This window comes from Nomascus leucogenys, chromosome 14 (assembly GCF_006542625.1).
Source record: "Nomascus leucogenys isolate Asia chromosome 14, Asia_NLE_v1, whole genome shotgun sequence".
In the NCBI taxonomy this organism is placed as follows: domain Eukaryota; kingdom Metazoa; phylum Chordata; class Mammalia; order Primates; family Hylobatidae; genus Nomascus; species Nomascus leucogenys.
In genome coordinates, this window is record NC_044394.1 from 11,402,431 (window position 1) to 11,429,237 (window position 26,807).

The 26,807-nt window shown below is 39.5% G+C and overlaps 1 protein-coding gene across 3 annotated transcripts in view; it reads right to left on the bottom strand.

The window, feature by feature from the left end:
• The window catches only part of VMP1 (vacuole membrane protein 1), a 133,796-nt gene that overhangs the window by 18,971 nt on the left and 88,018 nt on the right, over positions 1-26,807 (bottom strand). For all 3 annotated transcript variants that reach the window (XM_030828386.1, XM_003278486.4, XM_003278485.4), the window contains 3 exons: positions 12,170-12,250; positions 9,439-9,555; positions 4,658-4,719 (listed from right to left, as the gene is read on the bottom strand). In XM_030828386.1, coding sequence (XP_030684246.1) covers positions 4,658-4,719; positions 9,439-9,555; positions 12,170-12,250 — 260 coding nt within the window. The remainder of the gene's footprint in view (positions 1-4,657; positions 4,720-9,438; positions 9,556-12,169; positions 12,251-26,807) is intronic.

Here is a 26,807-nt window from a genome sequence, read left to right on the forward strand (position 1 = left end):
AGGTCGCCCAGGCTGGTCTCAAACTCCTGACCACAGGTGATACACCTGCCTTGGCCTCCCAAAGTGCTGGGGTTATAGATGTGAGCCATCATGCCCGGCCCTAGCCAAAAGATTTTTGATACCCCTTTTTTTTTTTTTTTTTTGAGTTGGAGTCTCGCTGTGTCACCCAGGCTGGAGTGCAGTGGTGTGATCTCAGCTCACTGCAAGCTCTGCCTCCTGGGTTCAAATGATTCTCCTGCCTCAGCCTGAGTAGCTGGGACGACAGGTGCCTGCCACCATGCCCGGCTAATTTTTGTATGTTTAGTGGAGACGGGGTTTCACCAGTTGGCCAGCACGGTCTCGAATTCCTGACCTCAGGTGATCCGCCCAAAGTGCTGGGATTACAGGCGTGAGCCTCTGCGCCCGGCCTGGGATTCATTTTTCATTCTTCCTTGCCTTATTATCTCATAATTTTATTTTAAATTTGAACTGCTGCTGGCTTTTTTCTTGCTTGTCTTTTGATTTTGTTCTCTACCATAACAAGTTATCTCTCCTTTATTTGTGACTGCAAGGTTTTAAATATCCTTCAAAAGACTGCATTCTGAAGTTTACTAATTTAGTTTGATGATTTGCTATAATATTCAGGGATTTTTTTTTTTTTTTGAGGCAGAGTCTTGCTCTGTCACCCAGGTTGGAGTACAGTGGCGTGATCTTGGCTCACTGCATGATCTGCCTCCCGGGTTCACGTCATTCTCTTGCCTCAGCCTCCCAAGTAGCTGAGACTACAGGCACCCGCCACCACACCCAGCTAATTTTTTTTGTGTTTTTAGTAGAGACGGGGTTTCACCATGTTAGCCAGGATGGTCTTGATCTCCTGAGCTCATGATCCGCCCGCCTCAGCCTCCCAAAGTGCTGGGATTACAGGTGTGAGCCACCGCCCCCGGCCCGATTTTTTTTTTTCTTTTGAGGCAGACTCTCACTGTCACCCAGGCTGGAGTGCAGTGGTGTGATCTTGGCTCACTGCAACCTCTGCCTCCCAGGTTCGAGCGATTCTCCTACCTCAGCCTCCCAAGTAGCTGAGATTACAGGCATGCGGCACCACGCCCGGCTAATTTTCGTATTTTTAGTAGAGATGGGGGTCTTACCATGTTGGCCAGCCTGGTCTCAAACTCCTGACCTCAAATGATCTACCTGCCTTGGCCTCCCAAAGTGCTAGGATTACAGGCGTGAGCCACCATGCCTGGCACATTCAGGGTTTTAACAGTGTGAAGGGGAGAACTAACAATTAAAGGAGAATGTTTATTTTCTTTCTTCCTTTCTTTTTTTCAAGAATCAGGGTCTCACTCTGTCACCTAGGATGGAGCACAGTAGTATGATCATGGTTCACTGCAGCCTCAACCTCCTGCCTCAAACAATTTTTCCACCTCAGCCTCTTGGGTAGCAGGGACTACAGGCAGGTACCACCATGCCCAACTAATTTGTTAGTGCATTTTTTTGTAGAGACAGACAGGGTCTTAGTGTGTTTCCAGGCTAGTCCTGAATTCCTGGCTTCAAATGATCTAAAGGAGAATGTTTCTACAGCAGGTTAGAGACAATATATCTAGTGAGGAAATCCAGCTGTTCACCTCCTCTTTTCTGAAATAAAGTACTAATCTATTAATTATGATATGAAATAACATATTTGGGTCTACTAAAAATTTGTTCTCTTTATTGAACTTAATCTCCATTTTAGGTTTGGTGAGGCTACTTATTAATTTTCATTTGAACACTTGTATTTAAAAGCATTTCTGGCCGGGCATGGTGGCTCACACCTGTAATCCCAGCACTTTGGGGGCCGAGGCGGGTGGATCACTTGAGGTCAGGAGTTCGAGACAAAGACTAAAAGGATACCCTTTGGGATCTGATAATAAAGCTTTACTAGCATCTGCTGAGTCTAATTATTTATACTGTTTAATATATTATCTAGAAAAGAATGGTTGGGCACAGCGGCTCACTCTTGTAATTCCAGCACTTTGGGAGGCTGAGGTGGGCGGATCACCTGAGGTCAGGAGCTTGAGATCAGCCTGGCCAATATGGTGGAACCCCATCTCTACTAAAAATATAAAAATTAGCCAGACATGGTGGTGCACGCCTGTAATCCCAGTTACTTGGGAGGCTGAGGCAGGAAAATCACTTGAATCCAGGAGGCGGAGGTTGCAGTGAGCCGAGACTGTGCCACTGCACCCCAGCCTGGGCGACAGAGCAAAACTCCATCTCAAAAAAGGCCAGGTGCAGTGGCTCACACCTGTAATCCCAGCACTTTGGGAGTCCGAGGCGGGTGGATCACCTGAGGTCAGGAGTTCGAGACCAGCCTGACCAACATGGAGAAACCCCGTCCCTACTAAAAATAAAAAATTAGCCGGGCATGATGGCACATGCCTGTAATCCCAGCTGCTCAGGAGGCTGAGTCAGGAGAATTGCTTGAACCCAGGAAACGGAGGTTGCGGTGAGTTGAGATCCAAGATCACACCATTGCACTCCAGCCTGGGCAACGACAGTGAAACTCCACCTCAAAAAAAAAAAAAAGAAAAGAAAAGAAAAGTGGCTGAGGTAATCCCTGTAGACAGTGCTAGGAAAATGATAAGGACATCAGGACATTCCAACATCTGTCTCCTGAAAATAATTTTTCAAATACGACACAACTCATTTAATTCAATACAAATCTGAATCCAGTAGGTCTTGAATATTTTAGCATAACTATATTCAAAACCATCTTATCTTTAAGAGTAAAGGATCACTGGAATTTTTTGAGGGGCCATGCTAGTGGGGTTTAAAATAAATTACTGACTTTGAAAGACGTAAGATAGGTCAGGTGCAGTGGCTCACGCCTGTAATCCCAGCACTTTTAGAGGCTGAGGCAGACGGATCATGAGGTCAGGAGATTGAGACCATCGTGGCTAACACGGTGAAATCCTGTCTCTATTAACAATACAAAAAATTAGCCAGGCATGGAGGCGGGCGCCTGTAGTCCCAGCTACTGGGGGCTGAGGCAGGAGAATGGCGTGAACCCAGAAGGCGGAGCTTGCAGTGAGCCGAGATCGCGCCACTGCACTCCAGCCTGGGCGACACAGCGAGACTCTGTCACCAAAAAAAAAAAAAAAAAAAAAAAAAAGGAAAGAAAGAAAGATTCAAGATATTCTGACTTAACTACATTGGCCTAAGCTTAATGGCATTTCTATTTACCATAGATAAATAATATAATTTCATAAAAACTCTAAAGGCTGGGGAAATAGAAGAATCTGGGCTATACCAATGATTTTCTAATTTGTACTGGTCATGTGTTCATTTATTCAGCAGATTTACCAAGCATCTGCTATATGTCAGTCAAGACGCCAGGTCCAGTGGACATAACAGTAAACAAAAATAGACACGATCTTTGCCTTTGAGAAGCTTACAGGTTAACAGTAAAAAGACAGTAATCACACACTCCTACAAACATAAGTGTAACAATATAAGTGCATGTAGTATACGTTGCTGTGAAGAAAAAAAAAAAAAAAAAAAAAAAAACTAAACAAAGGCACTTAAACTTGACACTTTTCCACCATGGGGCAGTTGTACTACTGAATGAAAAGAAAACCTCTCCCCTATAATAATGAATTAAAAACCTAACAACTTTTGGTTTTATTGCAATTTATTTTATTTTTTTCTAATTTTTTTTTTTTTTTGAGACGAAGTTTTGCTCTTCTTGCCCAGGCTGGAGTGCAATGACGCCATCTCGGCTCACCGCAACCTCTGCCTCCCTAGTAGCTGGGATTACGGGCATGTGCCACCACGCCTGCCTAATTTTGTATTTTTAGTAGAGATGGGGTTTCTCCATGTTGGTCAGGCTGGTCTTGAACTCCCGACCTCAGGTGATCCACCCGCCTTGGCCTCCCAAAGTGCTGGGATTACAGGCATCAGCCACCGTGCCTGGCCAGTTTAGCCTTTTAAAATAACCTAATTTTTCTCTAGTGAAGTAATAGAGACCTGACAAATTTTGTTAATATTATGCCATCTAACATAACTTAATGAAATACTAAATTTTCTTTTTTTTTGAGATGGAGTCTTGCTCTGTCACCCAGGCTGGAGTGCAATGGCATGATCTTGGCTCACTGCAACCTCTGCCTCCCAGGTTCAAGTGATTCTCCTGCCTGTGCCTCCTGAGCAGCTGGGACTATAGGTGCCCGCCACCACGGCCGGCTAGGTTTTGTATAAAATACTAAAATTTTATGTATGATTTATATTTGCATTAAATGCAGCTGTGTATCTGGCATCTAATTTGGCCAAAAATCACAGCATTGTACTAAAGCACCATTAAACTGCAATGATAGACACATATCTTTTATATAAAGACACATATCTTTTATATTTCTTATTTCTTTGGTGAGGCTACAGATTCAAACCCCAAAGCTTCTTTTAAACCCAGAATTATATGACTTGATAGATGTCTGGTTTATAATTAAACAGGGATAATGTGAGCTTTATCTTTCCCTACTATAGAACAAGAAAGTCTTCTTCATTTACTAATAATAGCAAGTTATTTTTGCTCGTCAAAAAATAAAGAACTATGTCAAAATTTCTATTTCAATTCAGTCTTGTACACATTTACTCCCATTTAAAGAGTAATTATATTAATATTAGTCCTTAAAGAATTACTTACCCAATGAAAGCCACCATTTGCTCCACTATGTGCTTGCTGAATGTTATTATAACAAAAATTTTCTGTGAAGAAAACACCAGTTAAAATAAATTATTTAGTCATCAAAAAACCAACATAAATTCACAATTCTGGTAATAGTCTAAAGAGGTAAGATTGTGCCCCTAATTGCAATTTTTAAATTTCTTTAAAAATAAAATATAACATTTCCATCCTGTCCAACATGGTGAAACCCCGTCTCTACTAAAAATACAAAATTAGCTGGGCGTGGTGACGTACGCCTGTAGTCCCAGCTACTTGGGAGGCTGAGGCAGGAGAATTGCTTGAACCCAGGAGGCAGAGGTGGCAGTGAGCACCACTGCACTCCAGCCTGATGACAGAGTGAGGAGACTCCATACCAAAAAAAAAAATAATAATAATAAAATACAATAAAAGAAAAATAAAATTAAAAAAGATAACATTTAATTCAAATATTATCAACTTTGTATTCCTTTTTTTTTCTTTTTTTGAGACAGAGTTTCACTCTTGTTGCCCAAGCTGGAGTGAAATGGCGTGATCTCAACTCACTGCAACTTCCACCTCCCGGGTTCAAGCAATTCTCCTGTCTCAGCCTCCCAAAGTACCTGGGATTACAGGGATGCGCTCCCATGCCCAGCTAATTTTTTTTTTGTATTTTTAGTAGAGACTGTGTTTCTCCATGTTGGTCAGGCTGGTCTTGAACTCCCAATCTCAGGTGATCCATCTGCCTCAGCCTCCCAAAGTGCTGGGATTACAGGCATGAGCCATTGCGCCCGGCCCTTTTTTTTCTTTCTTTTTTTTTTTTGTTTGAGACAGAGTCTCCTTCTGTTGCCCAGGCTGGAGTGCAGTGGCGCCATCTTGGCTCACTACAACCTCCACCTCCCAGGGTCAAGCGATTCTCCTACCTCAGCCTCTCAAGTAGCTGGGATTACAGGTGCATGACACCATGCCTAGCAAATTTTGGTGTTTTTAGGAGAGATGGGGTTTCACCATGCTGGCCAGGAGGCCAACATGGTCTCGAACTCCTGACCTGGTGATCCACCTGCCTCAGCCTCCCAAACTGCTGGGACTACAGGCACCTGCCACCACGCCCGTCTAATTTTTTGTATTTTTAGTAGAGACGGGGTTTCACCATGTTAGCCAGGATGGTCTCGATCTCCTGATCTCGTGATCCACCCACCTCAGCCTCCCAAAGTGCTGGGATTACAGGCGTGAGCTACCGCACCCAGCCAACAGTAGTCTTCTTTTTATCCACTCACTATGAGTCTCAGGAACCTGGACAGGTTAGACTAATGTACATTATTTCTGGCAAGAAAGGTGTACAATTGGTGTGTGAATATTATGAAGCTAGCAAGGCTATTATTACAGATAATTTGTGAAGAAAAGCAGGGGGTCTATACCAAAAACCAGTTATTTAGAGCTATAAATCTTTTATTAATCAACAGAGCTAGTAGTTCTTGCCTTTCAGTGATTTCATCACCATGAACTTTCCCTACTATCATTTCTTAACAATCAAAATAAGCCAATGCCTAAATAATTGCACAATTTCAATGCAAAACAGCAAAACAAGATTTTCTTTTTGTATGTAGCAGCTTGAAAAGTCACTGTTCTGGGTTAGACAAAAAATGTGTCACACATTTAAGAACATATGTCTTAGTCTTTCAGGCTGGAGGTCTGAGTGGGAATTCTACAAAATAAATAAAAGGCACAGACCACGGAAGAGCCCTCTTAACCACATGCATAGAAGAAACAAAGGAAAGGGTAGAGGAGGAAAAAAGATATGGGAGGGAGGAACTAATTGTGCTAGAATGAACAAAGATGGAACCATCTGTAAAAGAAGTCCTTCATTGGAAAGAAGAATCTTTTTTTTTTTTTTGAGACGGAGTCTCGCTCTGTTGCCCAGGCTGGAGTGCAGTGGCTCAATCTGGGCTCACTGCAAGCTCCGCTTCCCGGGTTCACGCCATTCTCCTGCCTCAGCCTCCCGAGTAGCTGGGACTACAGGCGCCTGCCACCATGCCCAGCTAATTTTTTTGTATTTTTTTAGTAGAGACGGGGTTTCACCGTGTTAGCCAGGATGGTCTCGATCTCCTGACCTTGTGATCCGCCCGCCTCGGCCTCCCAAAGTGCTGGGATTACAGGCTTGAGCCACCGTGCCCGGCGTTACTTACTCTCTTAAGCAACTATTACTTATTAACCTCCCTACCTCTGAGAATTACAAAATGGGTATAGTAATTCCTCTACCCCAGGATTATAAGAATTAAATCATATAGATAAGTGCTTTAAAGTGTGAAGGTCCATAAAAAAATCAATCATCGGCCAGGCACAGTGGATCATGCCTGTAATCCCAGCACTTTGGGAGGCCAAGGTGGGCGGATCATGAGGTCAGGAGTTCGAGACCAGCCTGGCCAATATGGTGAACCCTAGCTCTACTAAAAATAAAAAATTAGCTGGGTGTGGTGGCATGCGCCTGTAGTCCCACTTACTCTGGAGGCTGGGACAAAATAATTGTTTGAACCTGGGAGGTGGAGGTTGCAGTGAGCTGAAATCGTGCCACCACACTCCAGCCTGGGTGACAGAGACTCCGTCTCAAAAATCAATCAATCAATCAATCAATCATCATAAATTGAAAAAATCTGAGTATGTTTAAACATATACTAGTTTTAAATCCTTCTGAAATGAAAGGTCTGATAAGTTGCATATCTTACCACTACAGATAGGGTACTTATGGCATAATACATTTTACTGTAATTTATAGAAAGGCACTACATTCAAGAGGTATAAAGCAGGACACATAAAACTTATGGATTACTAGAGAAGTTCTTGTTATGAAATAAAATAATCTGTTATTAGGTATTAAGGACTGCAAGAAGCTAAATGACAGCTCTCTTCTAGAAACAACTCTAAAGAAAAACCTATTTTCAGATACATTGAAAATAATTTATTATTAATCATATTTTATTATTTGAAAAAATCCTGTATGGTATTAAATCTTTTTTTTTTTGAGACAAATTCTTGCTGCCAAGGCTGGAGTGCAATGGCACGATCTCGGCTTACTGCAACCTCCACCTCCTAGGTTCAAGTGATTCTCCTGCCTCAGGCTCCTGAGTAGCTGGGATTACAGGCATGCGCCACCACGCTCGGCTAATTTTGTATTTTTATTAGAGACGGGGTTTCTCCATGTTGGTCAGGCTGGTCTGGAACTTCCGACCTCAGGTGATCCGCCCGCCTCGGCCTCCAAAAGTGCTGGGATTACAGACGTGAGCCACCGCATCTGGCCAGTATTAAATCTTAACCATAGTAACTAGCACTGTAATATTAAAAAACCTGTGTTCGTTGATTGAACAAAATACTTAATTTAAATGGGAGGAAATATATTCTTTGAAGTAGGAAAAACATCCATGAAATTCTGAGTGATTATGGCAGGAAAATAGAGGACAGACTCAATAAACTTGACCCAAATGCCGAAATCTAAGATTATAAACTGGATAGGGAAAAGCAGCTGAAGTTTTCCTGTTTCATTCTTCCTTTCTAAGAACTGGAAGTAGAGAGGTATTACATAGAAACTTTGGAGATAGACACACTTGTAATTATCATGGAATCATACAAGGGCAGAGAACTTCACTGTTCTTTCCTTTCTTTTTTTGAGACAGAGTCTCGCTCTGTTGCTAGGCTGGAGTGCAGTGGCGTGATCTTGGCTCACTGCAACCTCCACCTCCCTGGTTCAAGAGATTCTCCTGCCTCAGCCTCCGAAGTAGCTGGGATTACAAGCACGCACCACCACGCCCAGCTAATTTTTGTGTTTTCAGTAGAGATGAGGTTTCACCATGTTGGCCAGGATGGTCTCAATCTCCTGACCTCATGATCTGCCCGCCTCAGCCTCCCAAAGTGCTGGGATTACAGGCGTGAGCCACCACACTTGGTTGTTCTTTCCTTTCTTTTGGTTAATAACGTTCTTTGTTACAAACCACACTGATTTAAAACAAATTCTTTCCAGGCTAATTTTTATTTTATTCTATTGAGATCTGCCCTTAGAAGTAATTCATATCACAGTTCTAGAAGCACATATCCATTTTCCCTTCGTTTAAATTCTTAACCTTTTCTCTCCTCTCTATTCATATATGCGTGCACACACACATACACACGCATACACCCTCCATCCTAAAGATTTTGTTAAGAGTGGCTTTGAGGACTTGCAGATTCTCACTTCTCTGACCACAATCCACATCTCCTCGCCTCTTCAGAGACCCTCTTCTTCCCCATTCTCCTCCCACACTAACATCTGGCTGTTTTTCGGTAAAGGATATTGGTAACATGGGAGGAACTGCTTCACACACTCTCTATATATAGAGTATGTGAAAGAAAGTAAGAATTAGTGAATGGCAATATTCTCACAGCTTGTGGTTGATAAAACAAAACAAAACAAAAAACTACATTTTTTGGGCTGTGTATATAAAAATGATGTGCATCTTTCTGCACACAAACACTATTTTCATTTGGTGAAAGTCCTGGATAAATAGTTTCACAGGGCAAAAAATAAAGAAAGAAAGAGAGAAAGGAAGGAAAGAAGGAAGAAAGGAGTAAAAAAGAAGAAAAGAAAGAAAACAAGGAGATCACTAATTCCAAATGACATTCTATGCTTTATTACCTAAGTAAGCTACCAACCAAAAAAGCAGAAAAGAATAAGTAATTCACTTAGGAATGAGCATGTTTCATTGTCTTGTAATAGGTTCATCATCATTACGCAGTGAATCAGGGGGTATAATTACCTGGATATGCATTTTTATTATTGCTTTTCCAATTAGGGTTGCACCAAAGAAGGTCCAAAAAGGTACCAGAAAGTGTCCACATGTTATTCCAGCCAGATCAAATAAAGGATTTGGAATCTATAAAGAGAAAAAGAAGGACTTCCATATTATAATCCAAAGAACAATTTAATTTTATCACCCATTGATATGTGGCATTCTGCTTTCAGCCTGCTTACACTGCAAAGCAATATATAGGTTCCTTGATCACTACCGGATTGTTCAAAAGGAGGTCAGGCAAACATCCTAATGTGTCTAGAAGCTGGGTCTCACATTCACCTTAGGTGTTCAATGTTCTCACAGCAAACCAAGGTGTCCTTTTGCTTATATTACTCATGGCTAAGGCACTGTGTGTGTGTTTGTGTATGTGCCCATCACATGAGAACTGGATAAAGTTAGTGGACCTGCAGGAATTTAATCCCATTCAATTGATTCCTGGATATTTGGTGGCTGTTTTCTAAGGTGAGGTATGAGTGAAGAAAGAGCCTTAAGATTGTTTCAGCAGTTAGGGTTCTAAAATCTTTAGCTTGAAATGTGAATATTATCTGGAAAGCACTTATATTATTAGCAAATATTTTAATAAATTCTCAAATACATCTATGGGTGGATGTGCTGTTATTCTCAACATAAAATATTAATAATTTGTATTGTATTTTATGAGAGACCAAGTCTGAGGGCCATGTGACACAATTTATAAAGAAGATCAAGTGTGGAAATATGAGATCACACAGATTCAGATGTTTTGAATACACAGTCCCAGACAAAGAAGTGATTCACAACAAATACCTTTTCCAAACATTCCCACATTTTAAGAATGCTAAAAGACATTTCATGTAAAAATGCAAAGAAGCCACAAGCTGTTTTTGAGCACTTCATCCATTCTTCTCCTATGAAAGTACTCTGACCTTGTGGCTGTTGGCTGAACCATTAATAAGCCAATTAATTTATATAATTTCATTTTTGAACTTTGAAAGAAAAGGCTAGTTATTTAAAAAATATTTGTCACATATGGTCTTTAAAAAAGACATGACTAAATTAGAATTCAAGTATTCCTTTGTTACTAACACTTGGATTCAATGACTCATTTTTGTTTTTCTCATTCAAATTCAAATGCTTTAGGATTTTTTCATCTCTTACAACCATATGATAATATCATTTACACAGCATTACACCTGCTATTTGTTATATTTGCTCATGTGATTCTCATAATTCTATGAGTTATAACTTTTTTTTCCTTTATCATAAGGTTCCAACTCATGTTGAAATGAAAATGAATTTAAAGTATTTAAGATATGTAGGCTGGGCGCGGCATCTCACGCCTATAATCCCAGCACTTTGGGAGGCCGAGGTGGGTAGATCACTTGAGGTCCGGAGTTCGAGACCAGCCTGGCCAACATGGTGAAACCTTGTCTCTACTAAAAATACAAAAATTAGCTGGGTGTAGTGGCGCATGATCGTAATCCCAGCTACTGGGTAGCCTGAGGCAGGAGAATTGCTTGAACCTGGGAGATGGAGGTTGCAGTGAGCCAAGATCACGCCACTGCACTCCAGCCTGGGTGACAGAGGGAGACTCTGTCTCAAAAAAAAAAAAAAAACACAAACAAAAAAAGGATTTAAGATACATAAATCAGAGTATCCCTGAGCTAACATCGCTTTATGCAGGTTTTATATAAATTCTTCCTTGTAACTAATACTTGAAACTCTGGAAAAAGACTTCTTATCTATAAATTTGAGGAAAGAATGAAGTCACCCTTATTTGGTTAAATGTAGTTTAATTTGGTTAAATGTAGTATATTCTTCATGGGAAGAATGGATTTTGTCTCTTTTATTCTTACTGATTTAAGCCATTTAGTTCTGAAGTCATCACTACATGATGAAATACTTAAAAGCCAAAGAACAAGATGTGAACCTATTCAACAGAAAACAGCTCATTTAATAAGTTGAATTGGGCTGGGTGCAGTAGCTCACGCCTGTAATCCCAGTACTTTGGGAGGCTGAGGTGGGTGGATCACCTGAGGTCAGGAGTTCAAGACAAGCCTGGCCAACATGGTGAAACCCCATCTCAACTAAAAATACAAAAAAATTAGCTGGGTGTGGTGGCGGTCGCCTGAAATCCCAGCTACTTTGGGAGGCTGAGGCAGGAGAATCGTTTGAACCGGGGAGGTGGAGGTTGCAGTGAGCCAAGATTGTGCCATTGCACTCCAGCCTGGGCCACAAGAGCGAAACTCTGTTTCAAAAAAAAAAAAAGTTGAATGGGCCAGGTGTGGTGGCTCATGCCTGTAATCCCAGCACTTTGGGAGGCTGAGGCAGGTAGATCACTTGGGCCCAGGAGTTTGAGACTAGCCTGGGCAACATGAGATCCTGCCTCTACTGAAAACATAAAAATTAGCCAGGCGTGGGGGTGCATGCCTGTAGTCCCAGCTACTAGGGAGGCTGAGGCAGGAGAATTGCTTGAGCCCGAGAGATGGAGGTTGCAGTGAGCCGAGATCATGCCACTGCACTCCAGCCTGGGTGACAAGAGGGAGACTCCATCTTAAAAAAAAAAAAAAAAGAAAAAAGAAAAAAAAAGGTGAATGATTCACAAAATTACATACCCAATAAAAGTGATAGCATTTTTGTTAATTCAGGAGTATATATGGATCAAAATATAACACTACCACTTAGTAAAAGTTCTGTTTTAACACAATTCACTTACTGAAGCACAGGCCAAAATTCCAAAAAATCCAACTTTCTGTACTAGTTTTTGAACTGCCAGTTTGGCCCGGGAGGCAAAGTCCTGTAAAAAGGCAAATTTAGAAATATTAATGAAAAGTAGGAAAAGAAGGAAAGATGGTTCTTTCTAGAGTTTATTAAAGATCTCACAATCTGATGACACTGATTAATAAGATGAATGATGAAAAAAATTATAGTAGGTTGTTCACTGAAACACAAGTAAAATAATGATAGAATATTACATCCTTAAAGTTAAGCTTTTACCACATTTTAAGAATAAACCAAAACACTATAAATTTAAATTTAGTATTCTCTCTGGATATTCTAGGGATTAACAAAATACTGTAAACTAACCATGAACCAATTTATTATTCTGGAAACACTGGCCTACAACATCTACCTTTTCCTCTCTTCTATAATTTGCCAGACTTCATGAAGACATCTCTGCCGATCACTAGCCAGAAGATGGAAAAAACAGTTATGTGGCAATAAGTAAGCATTCATTATCCCAGAAGCAAAAGAACATCCTACATTTGCACAGCTTGTGCTAGTTTTGTAAAACATTCTCACCATGATTTTATTTGAGCCTTCAATTCTGGTATGTAGGTATAGTGGATATTAGTATACCCAACCTATAGACCACAAACCTGCAGCCCAGAAAAGGTAAGTGATCAAGATCATAACGTCAGTTAGGGACAAAGATAGGACATGATTCAATATTAAGACTGTGAAATCAGTGCTTTTTATTTCACTCTGTTACCTCCTCCCATGCTGAAACATGCATTCGGCTGGCTAGTTCTTTCAGCATGTTGATGCTACAAATATTTGACTTTAATTCTTTTCTGGTTTTGAAATGGCATATATTCGAATCCAAATTCCAATGAAAACAGTTCATAAGACAAAAAAATGAGCTAGTGTGTAAATGCTTTATTTTTTGTATGTGTGTAAATGCTTTATTAATAAGTCTTCATATCATAGAACTTCTTCCACTCTCTTTAGTCCAACTTTCCTTTTTTTTTTTTTTTTTGAGATGGAGTTTCACTCTTGTTGCCCAGGCTGGAGTGCAATGGTGCGATCTCAGCTCATTGGAACCTCCGCCTCCTGGGTTCAAGTGATTCTCTTGAATCCCAGTAGCTGGGATTATAGGCATCTGCCACCACGCCCGGCTAATTTTGTATTTTTAGTAGAGATGAGGTTTCACCATGTTGGTCAAGCTGGTCTTGAACTCCTGACCTCAGGTGATCTGCTTGCCTCGGCCTCCCAAAGTGCCGAGATTACAGGCATGAGTCACCGCACCCGGACTTTAGCCCAACTTTCTAAAAGACAATAAAGAGAATATAGAAGCTGGACAGCTCCAGCCGGGCGCAGTGGCTCAGGCCTGTAATCCCAGCACTTTGGGAGGCAGAGGCAGGCGGATCACAAGGTCAGGAGATCAAGACCATCCTAACACAGTGAAACCTTGTATCTACTAAAAATAAAAAAAATTAGCCAGGCGTGCTGGCAGGCGCCTGTAGTCCCAGCTACTCGGGAGGCTGAGGCAGGAGAATGGTGCAAACCCGGGAGGCAAGAGTTTGCGGTGAGCCGAGATTGCACCACTGCACTCCAGCCTGGGCGACAAGAGCAAGACTCTGTTTCAAAAAAAAAAAAAAAAAGAAGCTGGACAGATCTATCATAGAGAGTAGAAACAAAGTTGAAAGCCAGAAAAGCAAACTAGTTGAAAAATATACTTCTGTAATTGGCACAGAATCTGTGTATCCCCTTACAAAAACATTTTGACAAATAATATTGTGTAGAATAGTCCTACCAAGTTACCACAGTAGTTAATACTGAAATTAAAGCAAACAAACAAAAAACCTAACTCTACTTGTTGAAGATGATGAGAAAGTCAAAGAAACCAAACCAATAAACTATCTTTAAAAAAAATATGATCAGTCAATATAAACACTTTCAAGTCCAAATACATAGGCTCTCAAAGTTAATCATTAAATTCTACAACAAAATTTAGCAATTTTATAATTTATTTCCAAAGAGATAATTATTAATTTTTCTTTTTGGGATTAGACTTACTTTTTCACTAAATCAGTTATATCAGATTTTTTTTTTTTTTTTTTTGAGACAAAGTTTCACTATTGTTGCCTAGGTTGGAGTGCAATGGTATGATCTTGGCTCACTGTAAACTCTGCCTCCCAGGTTCAAGCAATTCCCCCGCCTCAGCCTCCCGAGTAGCTGGGATTACAGGCGCCCGCCACCATGCCTGGCTAATTTTTGTATTTTTAATAGAGAGGGGGTTTCATCATATTGTCAGCCTGGTCTTGAACTCCTGTCCTCCCACCTCAGCCTCCCAAAGTGCTGGGATTACAGGCATTTAGCCACTGCCCCAGGCCTCAGATTTAATATTTTTAAACAACTGAACTACTGCAGCAAAGGGTATTTTCTATTTTTATTTAGATTTCTAGCTGAAGGTTAATTTTTTTCTTAGCATCTATTGCATTAAGTGTGAAATGCTGAGTTTTATTGATTTAAAACCATTTAAGAATATATAATCAATCAGTTTTCCTATATAGCTTACTTTAAAAACAAATTACATTTCTACTTCTATTACATTTTATTATTATTTACTGCTCCTTTTCACTAATCCTATCCTTCTGCAAAATCCATTTATTTTTAACAATTTATACAATTAGTCCCCAAATTACTAAGTTTATAATCCATTTGAAGCACTAAATAAAAACTGGTAAAAAATGTTTTAATTGTCTAAAGTATCAACAGATACTATTAAGTTATGAAATTTTAATTACTATAGCACAAGAATTAAATATATAAAATCAGGAAAATGCCTTCCTTTACAGCCCTTAAAATTTTCATAGCAAATCCACTTTTAATGAGAGGGAAGATTGTATTCAATTGCCAAGAAAAGGTAAACAACAAAAAAATACAAATTTTATTTTAAAGACAGCACAATTTTCATAAGTTTTCCAAATCAGATATATGTGGGAATATTTTTCTATCAGCATTAATGTCACCTTAAATAGACACAATTATAGAAAATTAGTTTTTCTACATTAAATGATATAGACAAGATCAACAAGTATTGTATTTAGAAGGTCTGGTGTCCTGCTTTCTATTAATTTCCTTTTTTTTTTTTTTTGCTTTTGAGTTTGCCAAAGAGCATTATCTTAATGTTAAGGCTTTAGAATTTTCTATTTATTTAAACCAAGTGACTAAGATTGTGCCATCATTTTAAACTGATGGCATTTTTCTACTCTATAGAATCATATATACACATACAAAATTAAATAAGAAAAGAGGTATAATTATACCAACTGGTTTATATAAAGAAAAAAATGATTAAACATTATGCAGATCACCTAATAATATCAAAGATACTTAAGACTACAGAAGATCAAGAAAACATGGTTTAAAAAACATCCTGAAAAGAGGTCAAAACACAGTGATCATTACTAACGAAGAGGAATAACAAGTAAGGAGCCATTTTTCCCTTTTAGGGAAGAGTATCTTTGCTTAACGGCAATTAGGCAAGAAGAAAAAATAGACTTCTTGTTCTTTCAGATGCCTGGGTGCTCCTCATTAGTTATCCTTAAGGGAGGTTCAACAATCTTTTTTTGAGCAAAAAGAGTTAATCTATCCGAACACATCAAGCTGAAACCTCCTTTTACCTTTTTTAATTTTTAAATTTGAAGCTGGCATGTATTATAAGGAAAACAAGTAAAGTGCCTTTTTAATGGAGAACTTTACTTTTTAAAAAGAGTGAAAGTCATCTACTGAAAAAGGATTTCACAAATTTTATTATGTATTTAACATACACAGTGACCATGCTACTTTCAGTTCCCATAATTTTTTTCCAGGTCTTTCACAATATTCTCAGAATTTAAATTACATTATATATCAAATAATCTACAAACATTTACTGAAATTATATTAATATGAAGTCTGCACAGTTGTTTTTATTTCAAGAAAATAAACATTAGCATAATATGCAGTTTGATGGACAGTATTTTCTTCATTTTTTTCCTTGCCAGTGTAATGAAAACAAAACCAGGAAAGCACTGTATTGGTATTTTAGAATAGTAAAATAACTAATGTTTAATGTTTAGATTTCATAAACACGAACATATTTTATTGTTTCTTATTTTAAATTTATTTTACTTTTTTTTTTTTAGCCGGAGTCTCGCTGTCACCCAGGCTGGAGTGAAGTGGCGCGATCTTGGCTCACTGCAACATCTGCCTCCCGGGTTCAAGCGATTCTCCTGCCTCAGCCTCCTGAGTAGCTGGGACTACAGGCACACACCGCGACGCCCGGCTAATTTTTTGTATTTTTAGTAGAGACGGAGTTTCACCGTGTTGCCCAGGCTGGTGTCAAACTCCTGAGCTTAGGCGATCCACCCGCCTCAGCCTCCCAAAGTACTGGGATTACAGGCTTGAGCCGGTGCGCCAGGCCCATATTTTACCTTTAAAGCCATATGTATAAAACTTAGTTATACGGTTTTAACAGCTTTATGTAATAATTTTATTGAAAACATTATTCTTTTATTGTCCAAAATGTTCTATATGTTATGTGCAATTTTGCTTTCCTTGTTGCTCTGTAGGTTTTTTGTTTTTTGTTTTTTGAGACGGAGTCTGGCTCTGTCGCCCAGGCTGGAGTGCAGTGGCGCAATCTCGGCTCACTGCAAGCTCCGCCTCCCGGATTCACGCCATTCTCCTGCCTCAGCCTCTCCGAGTAGCTGGGACTACAGGCGCCCGCCACCATGCCCAGCTAATTTTTTGTATTTTTAGTAGAGACGGGGTTTCACCGTGGTCTCGATCTCCTGACCTCGTGATCCGCCCGCCTCGGCCTCCCAAAGTGCTGGGATGACAAGCGTGAGCCACCGCGCCCGGCCTGTTGCTCTGTAGTTTTAAAAGTTCTTTGTTTTTCTAAAAACAACTTCAGTATATTTTTTAATTATTTGTATATTTGGCGGCTCTTATGGTGATTTTAGAATAGTATTGTCTATGAACTAAAATATATATATTCTCACTTGCCTTTATAATGAGAATTTTATTCTATGTATATTGCTAATAAACTTGACTCTATTACTCACACACCTAACACCACCGAAAAGCTAAACCAAAACATAAAAAATCTCTTTTATAAAATTAAAAAAAAATTTTAAACAAATTTTGCTGTTCTTTTTAGTCCAAGTAAAATAAAAAAGCTAAGTAAAAATACACACCAATAATAAACAATATTTTTAAGAAAAACTAAATAAAAGATTACAAACAAATTGTATGTTAGGTATTCAATGTTCCTGTTAAATGTTAAAAAAAATTAATATTTCATTTGAATAGTTTTGGAGTATTGTGGGAACAATGTAGCATGTCCAATTTGATTACTTCCTCACATGTCATTTTTCACTTTTTCAAAAATCCATAAACTAAAAACAAACACCGTTTATTAGTTCCATTTCTCTGTATTTACATTTCACAACTTTTACCTATTTCACAGCTTAAGTGCCTGAGATGACAGTTTCATTCTCTAAGTCTACTTAAATATGAAGCATGCATTTACAATTAGCAATTACAAATCATTTTCTACTTTTCTTTTTTCACAAAAATAAAACCAATTATAGGTAAATAAATTACCTTTCCTACCACAACCCATAGTGATTATATATGTAAACCAATTATGCTTCTGAAACAGGAGATGCAAGAACCATTTTTCCAAGCACTACAAGACTAATAAAAAAAAGTCGGCGGGGCGCGGTGGCTCACGCTTGTAATCCCAGCACTTTGGGAGGCCGAGGCGGGCGGATCACGAGGTCAGGAGATCGAGACCACGGTGAAACCCCATCTCTACTAAAAATACAAAAAAAATTAGCCGGGCGTGGTGGCGGGCGCCTGTAGTCCCAGCTACTCGGAGAGGCTGAGGCAGGAGAATGGCGTGAACCCGGGAGGTGGAGCTTGCAGTGAGCCGAGATTGCGCCACTGCGCTCCAGCCTGGGTGACAGAGCGAGACTCCGTCTCAAAAAAAAAAAAAAAAAGTCACAGCAATTCCTTATCACTGAATTTCAAGATTAAATACAGAAAGACAAAGTCTTAAACCATGAATATGCCTGTACCATTGTTGCTTCACATTTCTTTTCCTTAAGAAAGATATTTATGATTGACAGAGACGAGAAACTACAAGGCTAATAATAGTCTGCAAAATATTAATCTTTGAATCTAATGATGTCAACATGAATGTAAATATATGAAGTAACTTTTATCTTCAAACAGTAACAGTAAACGTTTTCATTTTCACGAGGAAGCCATATGAAAAGATCTCTTTGAAAGCAACAGAAGGCCATATGTGGTGGCTCACGCCTGTAATCCCAGCACTTTGGAGGCCAAGGCAGGCGGATCACCTGAGGTCGGGAGTTCCAGACCAGGCTGACCAACATGAAGAAACGTCGTCTCTACTAAAAATACAAAATTAGCCGGGCGTGGTGGCCCATGCCTGTAATCCCAGCTATTTGGGAGGCTGAGGTGGGAGAATTGCTTGAACACAGGAGGCAGAGGTTGTGGTGAGCTGAGATCGTGCCATTGCACTCCAGCCTGGGCAACAAGAGCTAAACTCTTTCTCAAAACCAACCAAACAAAGCAAACCCAGAAAATTAGCTAGGCGTGGTGGCTGGTGCCTGTAATCCTAGCTACTCAGGAGACCTAGGCAAGAGAATCGCTTGAACCCGAGAGGCAGAGGTTGCAGTGAGCCGAGATCATGCCACTGCACTCCAGCCTGGGTGACATAAAAAAAATGAAATAAAAGCAACAGAAAATCCCTAAACATGTAAAACCAATGCAATGTTACTGAAGATAAATGTGTACTTGGTTAATATCTTATGGAAGTTTAAATTACCTGCCTTTATAACCCATTGCAGTCATGTGTGGCTTAACAACTGGCATATATTCTGAGAAATGAGTTGTTAGGCGATTTCATTGATGTGTGAACATCATGCAGTGTATTTATACAAACCTAGATGTTATATAGCCTACTACATACTTAGGCTATATAGTATAGCCTACTACTCCTAGGCTACAAACCTACACAACATGTTACTGTACTACATCCTGTAGGCAATTGTAACCCAATGGTAAGTATATGTGTATCTAAACATGTTTTTTTAAATTTTGTTTTATTTATTTTATTTTGAGACAGGGTCTCGCTCTGTCGCCCAGGCTGGAGTGCAGTGGCATGACTTGGCTCAATGCAACCTCCACCTCCTGGGTTCAAGCGATTCTCACACCTCAAACTCCAGAGTACCTAGGACTACAGGTGCGTGCCACCATGCCCAGCTAATTTTTGTATTTTTAGTAGAGATGGGGTTTCGCGATGTTGGCCAGACTGGTCTCGAACTCCTGACCTCAAGTGATCTGCCCACCTTGGCCTCCCAAAGTGCTGGGATTACAGGCATGAGTCACTACACCCGGCCTAAATATGTTTTTTGTTTTGTTTTTGAGATGGAGTTTAGCTCCTGTTACCCAGGCTAGAGTGCAAAGGCGCAATCTTGGCTCACTGCAACCTCTGCCTCCTAGGTTCAAGCAATTCTCCTGCCTGGGCTGGGATTACAGGCACCTGCCACCACATTTGGCTAATTTTTGTATTTTTAGTAGAGTTGGGGTTTCACCACATTAGCCAGGCCGGTCTTGAACTCCTAACCTCAGGTGATCCGGTTGCCTCGGCCTCCTAAAGTGCTGGGATTATAGGCATGAGCCACCTCATCCAGCCAAAATATGTCTTTAAATATAAAAAAGGTACAAATACAATATGGTATATAAGATATTTTGGGCCAGGCACAGTGGCTCATGCCTATAATCCCAACAATTTGGGAAGCTGAGATGGGAGGATCACTCAAGCCTAGGACTTCGAGAGCAGCCTGGGTAACATACGGAGACCAAGTCTCTATAACTAATTAAAAAAAAAAACAATTAGCTAGGTGTGGTGATGCATGTCTGTGTTCCCAGTTACTCTGGATGCTGAGGCAGGAGGACTGCCAGAGCCCAGGAAGTTGAGGCTACAGTGGGCGTTGATCATACCCCTGCACTCCAGCCTGGGCAACAGAGCAAGATGATCCCCCCCTTCAACATACACACACACAAAAGATAAAACTATAGTATAGTAAATATATAAACCAATGACACATTTCATTTACTATCAAGTATTATGTACTATACATAACTGTATGCGCTATATATATATATATATATATATTTTTTTTTTTTTTTTTTTTTTTTTTGAGATGGAGTCTTGCTCTGTCACCCAGGATGGGGTGCAATGGCACGATCTCGGCTCACTGTAACCTCTGCCTCCTGGATTCAAGCAATTCTCCTGCCTCACACTCCTGAGTAGCTGGGATTACAGGCACGCGCTACCAGGCCCAGCTAATTTTTGTTATTTTTAGTTGAGACGGGGTTTCACCATGCTGGCCTGGCTGGTCTCGAACTCCTGACCTTGTGATCCGCCCACCTCAGGGTCCAAACGTGCTGGGATTACAGGCGTGAGCCACTGCGCCCAGCCTGTATGTGCTATAGTTTTATATGACTGGCAGCGTAATAGGTTTGTTTACACCAGCATCGCCACAAACATGTAAGTAATGTGTTGTGCTACATTACCATGTCACTAGGTGCTGGGAATTTTTCAGCCCCATTATAAACTGTCAGACATGCAGTTCATCACTGGCTGAAAGGCTATTATGTGGTATATGACTGTATATATTAAAACTACTGAGCTAATAATGCTTTCTTTTGGATTTGGAGCTGAAGTGATTTCACAGCCAATATTAAAAGCCTCAGAGCAACTGTTTCAATACTGATTCCTCATGTGTAATGGAAATTTATGTTAAAATATAGTCTATTTGTGAAGCTCTTGTGCCACCTAAAAATTACTTGCTGGTTTCTGCATGCTACTCAAATATGCATGCCAAGCAATGAAAACTCTATTAAGCAGAAATGGAATGACCTGTCACGATGACTTAATAATTTAAGTTTTTTCAGCATAGTAGATAATGAGTCTGAAACAATAACTTGTTATTAAGACCCTAATAACGTATCATTAAATATTTTCTAAAATGAAATACATTATACAATTAACTATTATCTTTATAGAAACTGTAATGTAAAATTTTCTGTAATGCAGTTATAACTTCAAATCTTTCTTGAACACAAAGTAAAAAGTGTCTTAATCACTATTTTCTACCCATTATCAGGGCTCTATGAGTTATTTAAATTTAAAAATATAGAGCATTAATTGAATTCAAAGTGAACAAAATATTCTTACTGTTGACTTCCTCAACAATATCACTAAAGTAATTGCTTATATTTTAATATTGCATATTTGAGTAAGCTTTTTTTTTTTTTGAGAGGAAGTCTCACTCTTATCCCCCAGGATCTCAGCTCACTGTAACCTCCGCCCCCCGGGTTCAAGTGATTCTCCTGCCTCAGCCTCCCAAGTAGCTGGGATTACAGGGTATTGCCACCACACCCGGCTAATATTTGTATCTTTAGTAGAGACGGGGTTTTACCATGTTGGCCATGCTGGTCTCAAACTCCTGACCTCAGGTGATCCTCCCGCCTTGGCCTCCCAAAATGCTGGGATTACAGGCGTGAGCCACCGCGCCCGGCCAAGTGAAGCATATTTTTAAGTCACACATTATTTATTGTTGTTGAATTATAATATAATAAGGTCATGGGATAAAGACTGTGGTTAGGAAATAAATTCTAGAATTACCAAAAAAATAGGGATATTGTTGAAATAAAGTGATTGTAAAACAAAGAAAATAGTTAATAAATTTTAAATTACTACCTATAAGATATTGGATAACAAAATGCAAACCCATTTAAGAACAAAAAGTGATGAGAACTGAGTTGTATAACTATTCCTGAAAATGAAACGTTTTAACATCCAGCTGATGGCTTACACAGTTAGATAAAGCCAACTGTAAAATCAGAGATGGTCACTGGTATTTCTATATATATCAGAAATTAGGGCAAAACTCTATATAATACTGCAAGCAGAATACATCACATGAACACATTTCATAAAAGCAAGGATATTTTATTCTGAAAATAACTTAGAGATTTAGAAGTTTTAAGAAGAGACTATATATAAAACATGCAATATAAACATAAGTACTCATATCTATCAAAATCAATGCAGGCATAACTAAAAACTACCAGAAGCAAAGAAGAATCTGACTGTTCTCTGAAACAGTAAGAAACATTTATTTTGTCAACTAGCTAAATTTATTAAGTACTCAAAAACTAGATGTAACTAGAAATCTGAAAACAAAATTCAGTTTGGGTTTCTGTTTATACTCATATTTATATTATCTAGGGCAGTTTCATTAAATTAAAATGTGGTGTGAAAATTTAGTTGGTAACAAATTACATCTTGCCTTTTATTTTTATTTTTTTCTTTTGAGATGGAGTTTCGCTCTTGTTGCCCAGGCTGGAGTGTAATGGCGCAATCTCGGCTCACTGCAACCTCTGCCTCCTGGGTTCAAGCAATTCTCCTGCCTCAGCCTCCCGAGTAGCTGGGATTACAGGCATGTGCCACCACCCCTGGCAAATTTTGTATTTTTAGTGGAGATGGGGTTTCTCCATGCTGGACAGGCTGGTCTGGGACTCCCCACCTCAGGTGATCTGCCCGCCTTGGCCTCCCAGAGTGTTGGGATCACAGGCTTGAGCCACCATGCCCGGCCTTACAGCTTGTGTTTTAATGAACAGAATAAAATGGTGAGACCTCACAAGCAATGGAAGTAAATACTGTTTCATGAAACATTTATTCTAGTTACACACAAATTGGCTCTGGGTTGCTAAGTACAATATATTTTGTATTGTTGGCTACAGTTTAAAAAAAAGGAGTAAAAACATCATTTATCTAGAGGCAGCTGTGCCTGTAGTAGGTCTCATGATGCTTTATCCAAATTACACTTTTCAAAAGTTACATGAGAACTGATCAACACAAATTTTTTTCATGTATACACACAGGAAATATATAATCCACTGTGAACACCACACATTTCAGAGTGTTGTGCCAAAAATAGGAAGCTATCAACTATTTCTGGGTCAAGATCAGGATTAAATGGATTTCTTGATGTGTAGATGTATTTCTGTTACCAAATTTACATGGGCAGGGTGCAGGAGAGAACAGTACGAGTAGTTTTTTAAACTAAGGCATAACATATACAGTAAAGCATACAAATCTAAAATATACATCTTAATGGAAATTTACAACACACCCATGTAACCACTACTGAGATCCAGATATAGAACATTACCGGAACTCCAGAAACCCTGCTGGTGGCACTCCTAGTAATTACTCCCTGCAAAATAACCACTAACATTGGCTTCCATTACCACAGATTTAGCTTTTCCTATTTTTGAACTTCATTTTAAAAATTTGTTTTATCATAGTTTATTTTATTTTTTTGAGATGGTGTTTTGCTCTTGTTGCCCAGGCTGCAATGGTGCGATCTTAGCTCACTGCAACCTCCTACTCCCGAGTTCAAGTGATTCTCCTGCCTCAGCCTCCTGAATAGCTGGGACTACAGGCCCATGCCACCATGCCCAGCTAATTTTTGTATTTTTTTAGTGAAGACAGGGTTTCACCACATTGGTCAGGCTGGTCTCAAACTCCTGACCTCGGGTGATCTGCCTGCCTCGGCCTCTCAAAGTGCTGAGATTACAGGCGTGAGCCACCGTGCCTGGCCTGAACTTTATATAAGTAGAATTATACAGTATGTCCTCTTTTATGTCTGGCTTCTTTAGCTTAACATTATATTATGTCCAGGTGATTCATCCATGCTGTTGCCTGTAGCAGTAATCAATTTGTTGCAGATGCTACATATTATTCCATTGTATAGGTATATCACAATTTATTCTATTGTTGGTGGACATTAGGGTTGCTTCCAGTTTTGAACTACTATTTAAAAAATCTTTTTATTTTTCTTTTCTTTTTTTTTTTTTTGAGACAGAGTCTTGCTATGTCGCCAGGATGGAGTGCAGTGGCGTGATCTCGGCTCACTGCAACCTCTGCTCCCGGATTCAAGTGATTCTCCTGCGTCAGCCTCCCCAGGAGCTCGCACTACAGGCGTGTGCCACCATGCCTGGCTAATTTTTGTATTTTTAGTAGAGACGGGGTTTCACCATGCTGGCCAGGCTGGTCTGGAACTCCTGACCTTGTGACCCGCCTGTCTTACTCTCCCAAAGTGGTAGGATTACAGGCGTGAGCAACAGCGCCAGGCCTTATTTTTCCTTTTTAAGCTATCTCCTACAAGAAGGAAATTTTGAGTTACTATAAATAATGCTGCTATGAACATTCTTGTACATGTCTTCTGGCATATCCTTCTGGTGAGTATAGACTTACAAATGGAATTGCTGGATCATACAGTATGTGTATGTTTAACTGTAGTAGACAGTGCCAGTTTCCAAAAGTGACTGTAAATCAAATTATTCTTAATACTGCTTCCATTTTGCCAGCTGATAATAACTGTCAACTGAAAAAAAATCTAAATGATTTTCCTTTTGTACAGATGGTTCTAAAGAGTGTGTTTGTCGGAATTAGCATGAGGATTGAATAAGTTAAAGCAAGAAAACGAGGAATGAATAGCTTTAAATATTTTAAATGCTAAGTTTTAGAAAAACAACATAACATTTTGAAAGTTACTTCCCATTTCCTTAGGAAAACAGAGATAATTGTTTAGAAAAAAAATGTATTTTTTGTGCACACTCAATTTGGGAAGACAAAATTGAAACCTTTTTCAGAAATCAGAATTCTTATTTAAAAGCAATTAAATTTAACTGAATAAACCTGCTAATTACTATGTGCAAGGTAATAAATAATCCAAAGATGAGAACATAGTGATTCGTTCATACATTCATTCAGTATATGTTTAACAAGTGTTTACTACATGCCAAATATTGTAGAAGTTGAGAATACAACACTAAATCACACTGATAACAATCTGGAACCTCATGGAGTTTATATTCTAGTGGGAGGAGATGAAAACTAAATAGGACAGTCAGGAAAGGCTTCAGAGAAAAGGTGATCCAAAACATCAAAATTCTCAAGGAGGTGAGAGAGTAGGTCATGCTGACAATCTATGAGAAGAGTTCTGGCGAGTTTTTTCCCTTGGGAGATACCTAATTTAGGGTATGTGTATGGAAGCAGAGGGTGCAGTAAGTAAAAAGGGAAGACGAAAGAAGGATGGATGAAACCTACAAAGCAAGAAAGAGCAAAAACAAGAAAGATAAAAAGTGCTATAGAGAGAAACAATACAAACACCAGCAATTCTATGGTTTTTAATGATATCAAAATGACACAGCATTGATAACACTAAATCTTTTAGGTTCTCTGAATCGCAGTTTGTTCATCTTTTCTGTAAAATGATGATAATAATGTCTATCACCATAAACAAAACTGAGTATAAGACAAAATTGTTTAAATTGAAGTTATACTGCTTAGTAAAAGTCAAGAGACAAAAAACATCTGATACCCAATGAAGTAAAATATCTTGCCTGATTTATTTTATCTACTCAGTCGGACCTCATGATGAGCACAATTACTAGTGCAATCTTAAAACGAAAATAAGAGATTTTTGTTTTGTTTTAAATTTTATTATTATTTTTTATTTTTATAATTTTTAAATGGTAGAGAGAGGATTTCACCATGTTGCCCAGGCTGGTCTTGAACTCCTGAGCTGAGCTGATCCTTTGGGAGGCTGAGGCGGGTGGATCACTTGAAGTCGGGAGTTCGAGACCAGCCTGACCAACACGGTGAAACCCCATCTCTACTAAAAATACAAAACTTAGCCGAGCATGGTGGCACATGCCTGTAATCCCAGCTACTCAGGAGGCTGAGGAAGGAGAATCGCTTGAACCCGGGAGCTGGAGGTTGCAGTGACCCAAGATTGAGATTGTGCCATTGCACTCCAGCCTGGGCAGCAAGAGTGAAACTCTGTCTGAAAGAAAAAAAAAAAAAAAAAAAAAAAAGGCCGGGCGCGGTGGCTCACGCCTGTAATCCCAGCACTTCGGGAGGCTGAGGTGGGCAGATCACCGGAGGTCGGGAGCTCCAGATCAGCCGCACCAACATGGAGAAACTCCATCTCTACTAAAAATACAAAATTAGGTGGGCGTGGTGGCGCATGCCTGTAATCCCAGCTACTTGGGAGACCGAGGCAGGAGAAGGTTGTGGTGAGCCAAGATTATGCCATTGCATTCCAGCTTGGGCGACAAGGGCGAAACTCCGTCTCAAAAAAAATTATCAAATCTGCCTTGTAGTGCCAATGATTACTTTAACAAATCCTCCAACACAAGAAGGTAGAAATGGGTGCTATTACTTCTCCTGAATGCTTGTTCTTTAGGAGGAAATTGTGTAGTTATTTACACCTGTAATGATTATTTCACTAAGATTACTAATCTTAAAACTCACAAACAACCTACTAGACATAAAACATTTCTTGTATAGTCTAGGAGGAAAGATGAGATGGAAGAAATACGGTTTCAGGAGGCTTTCTCGGGGGCTGACTCCAGTATTTATTACCATGTTCAGATATAAAGTAAGTAAATTATTCTTAGAAGTTCACACA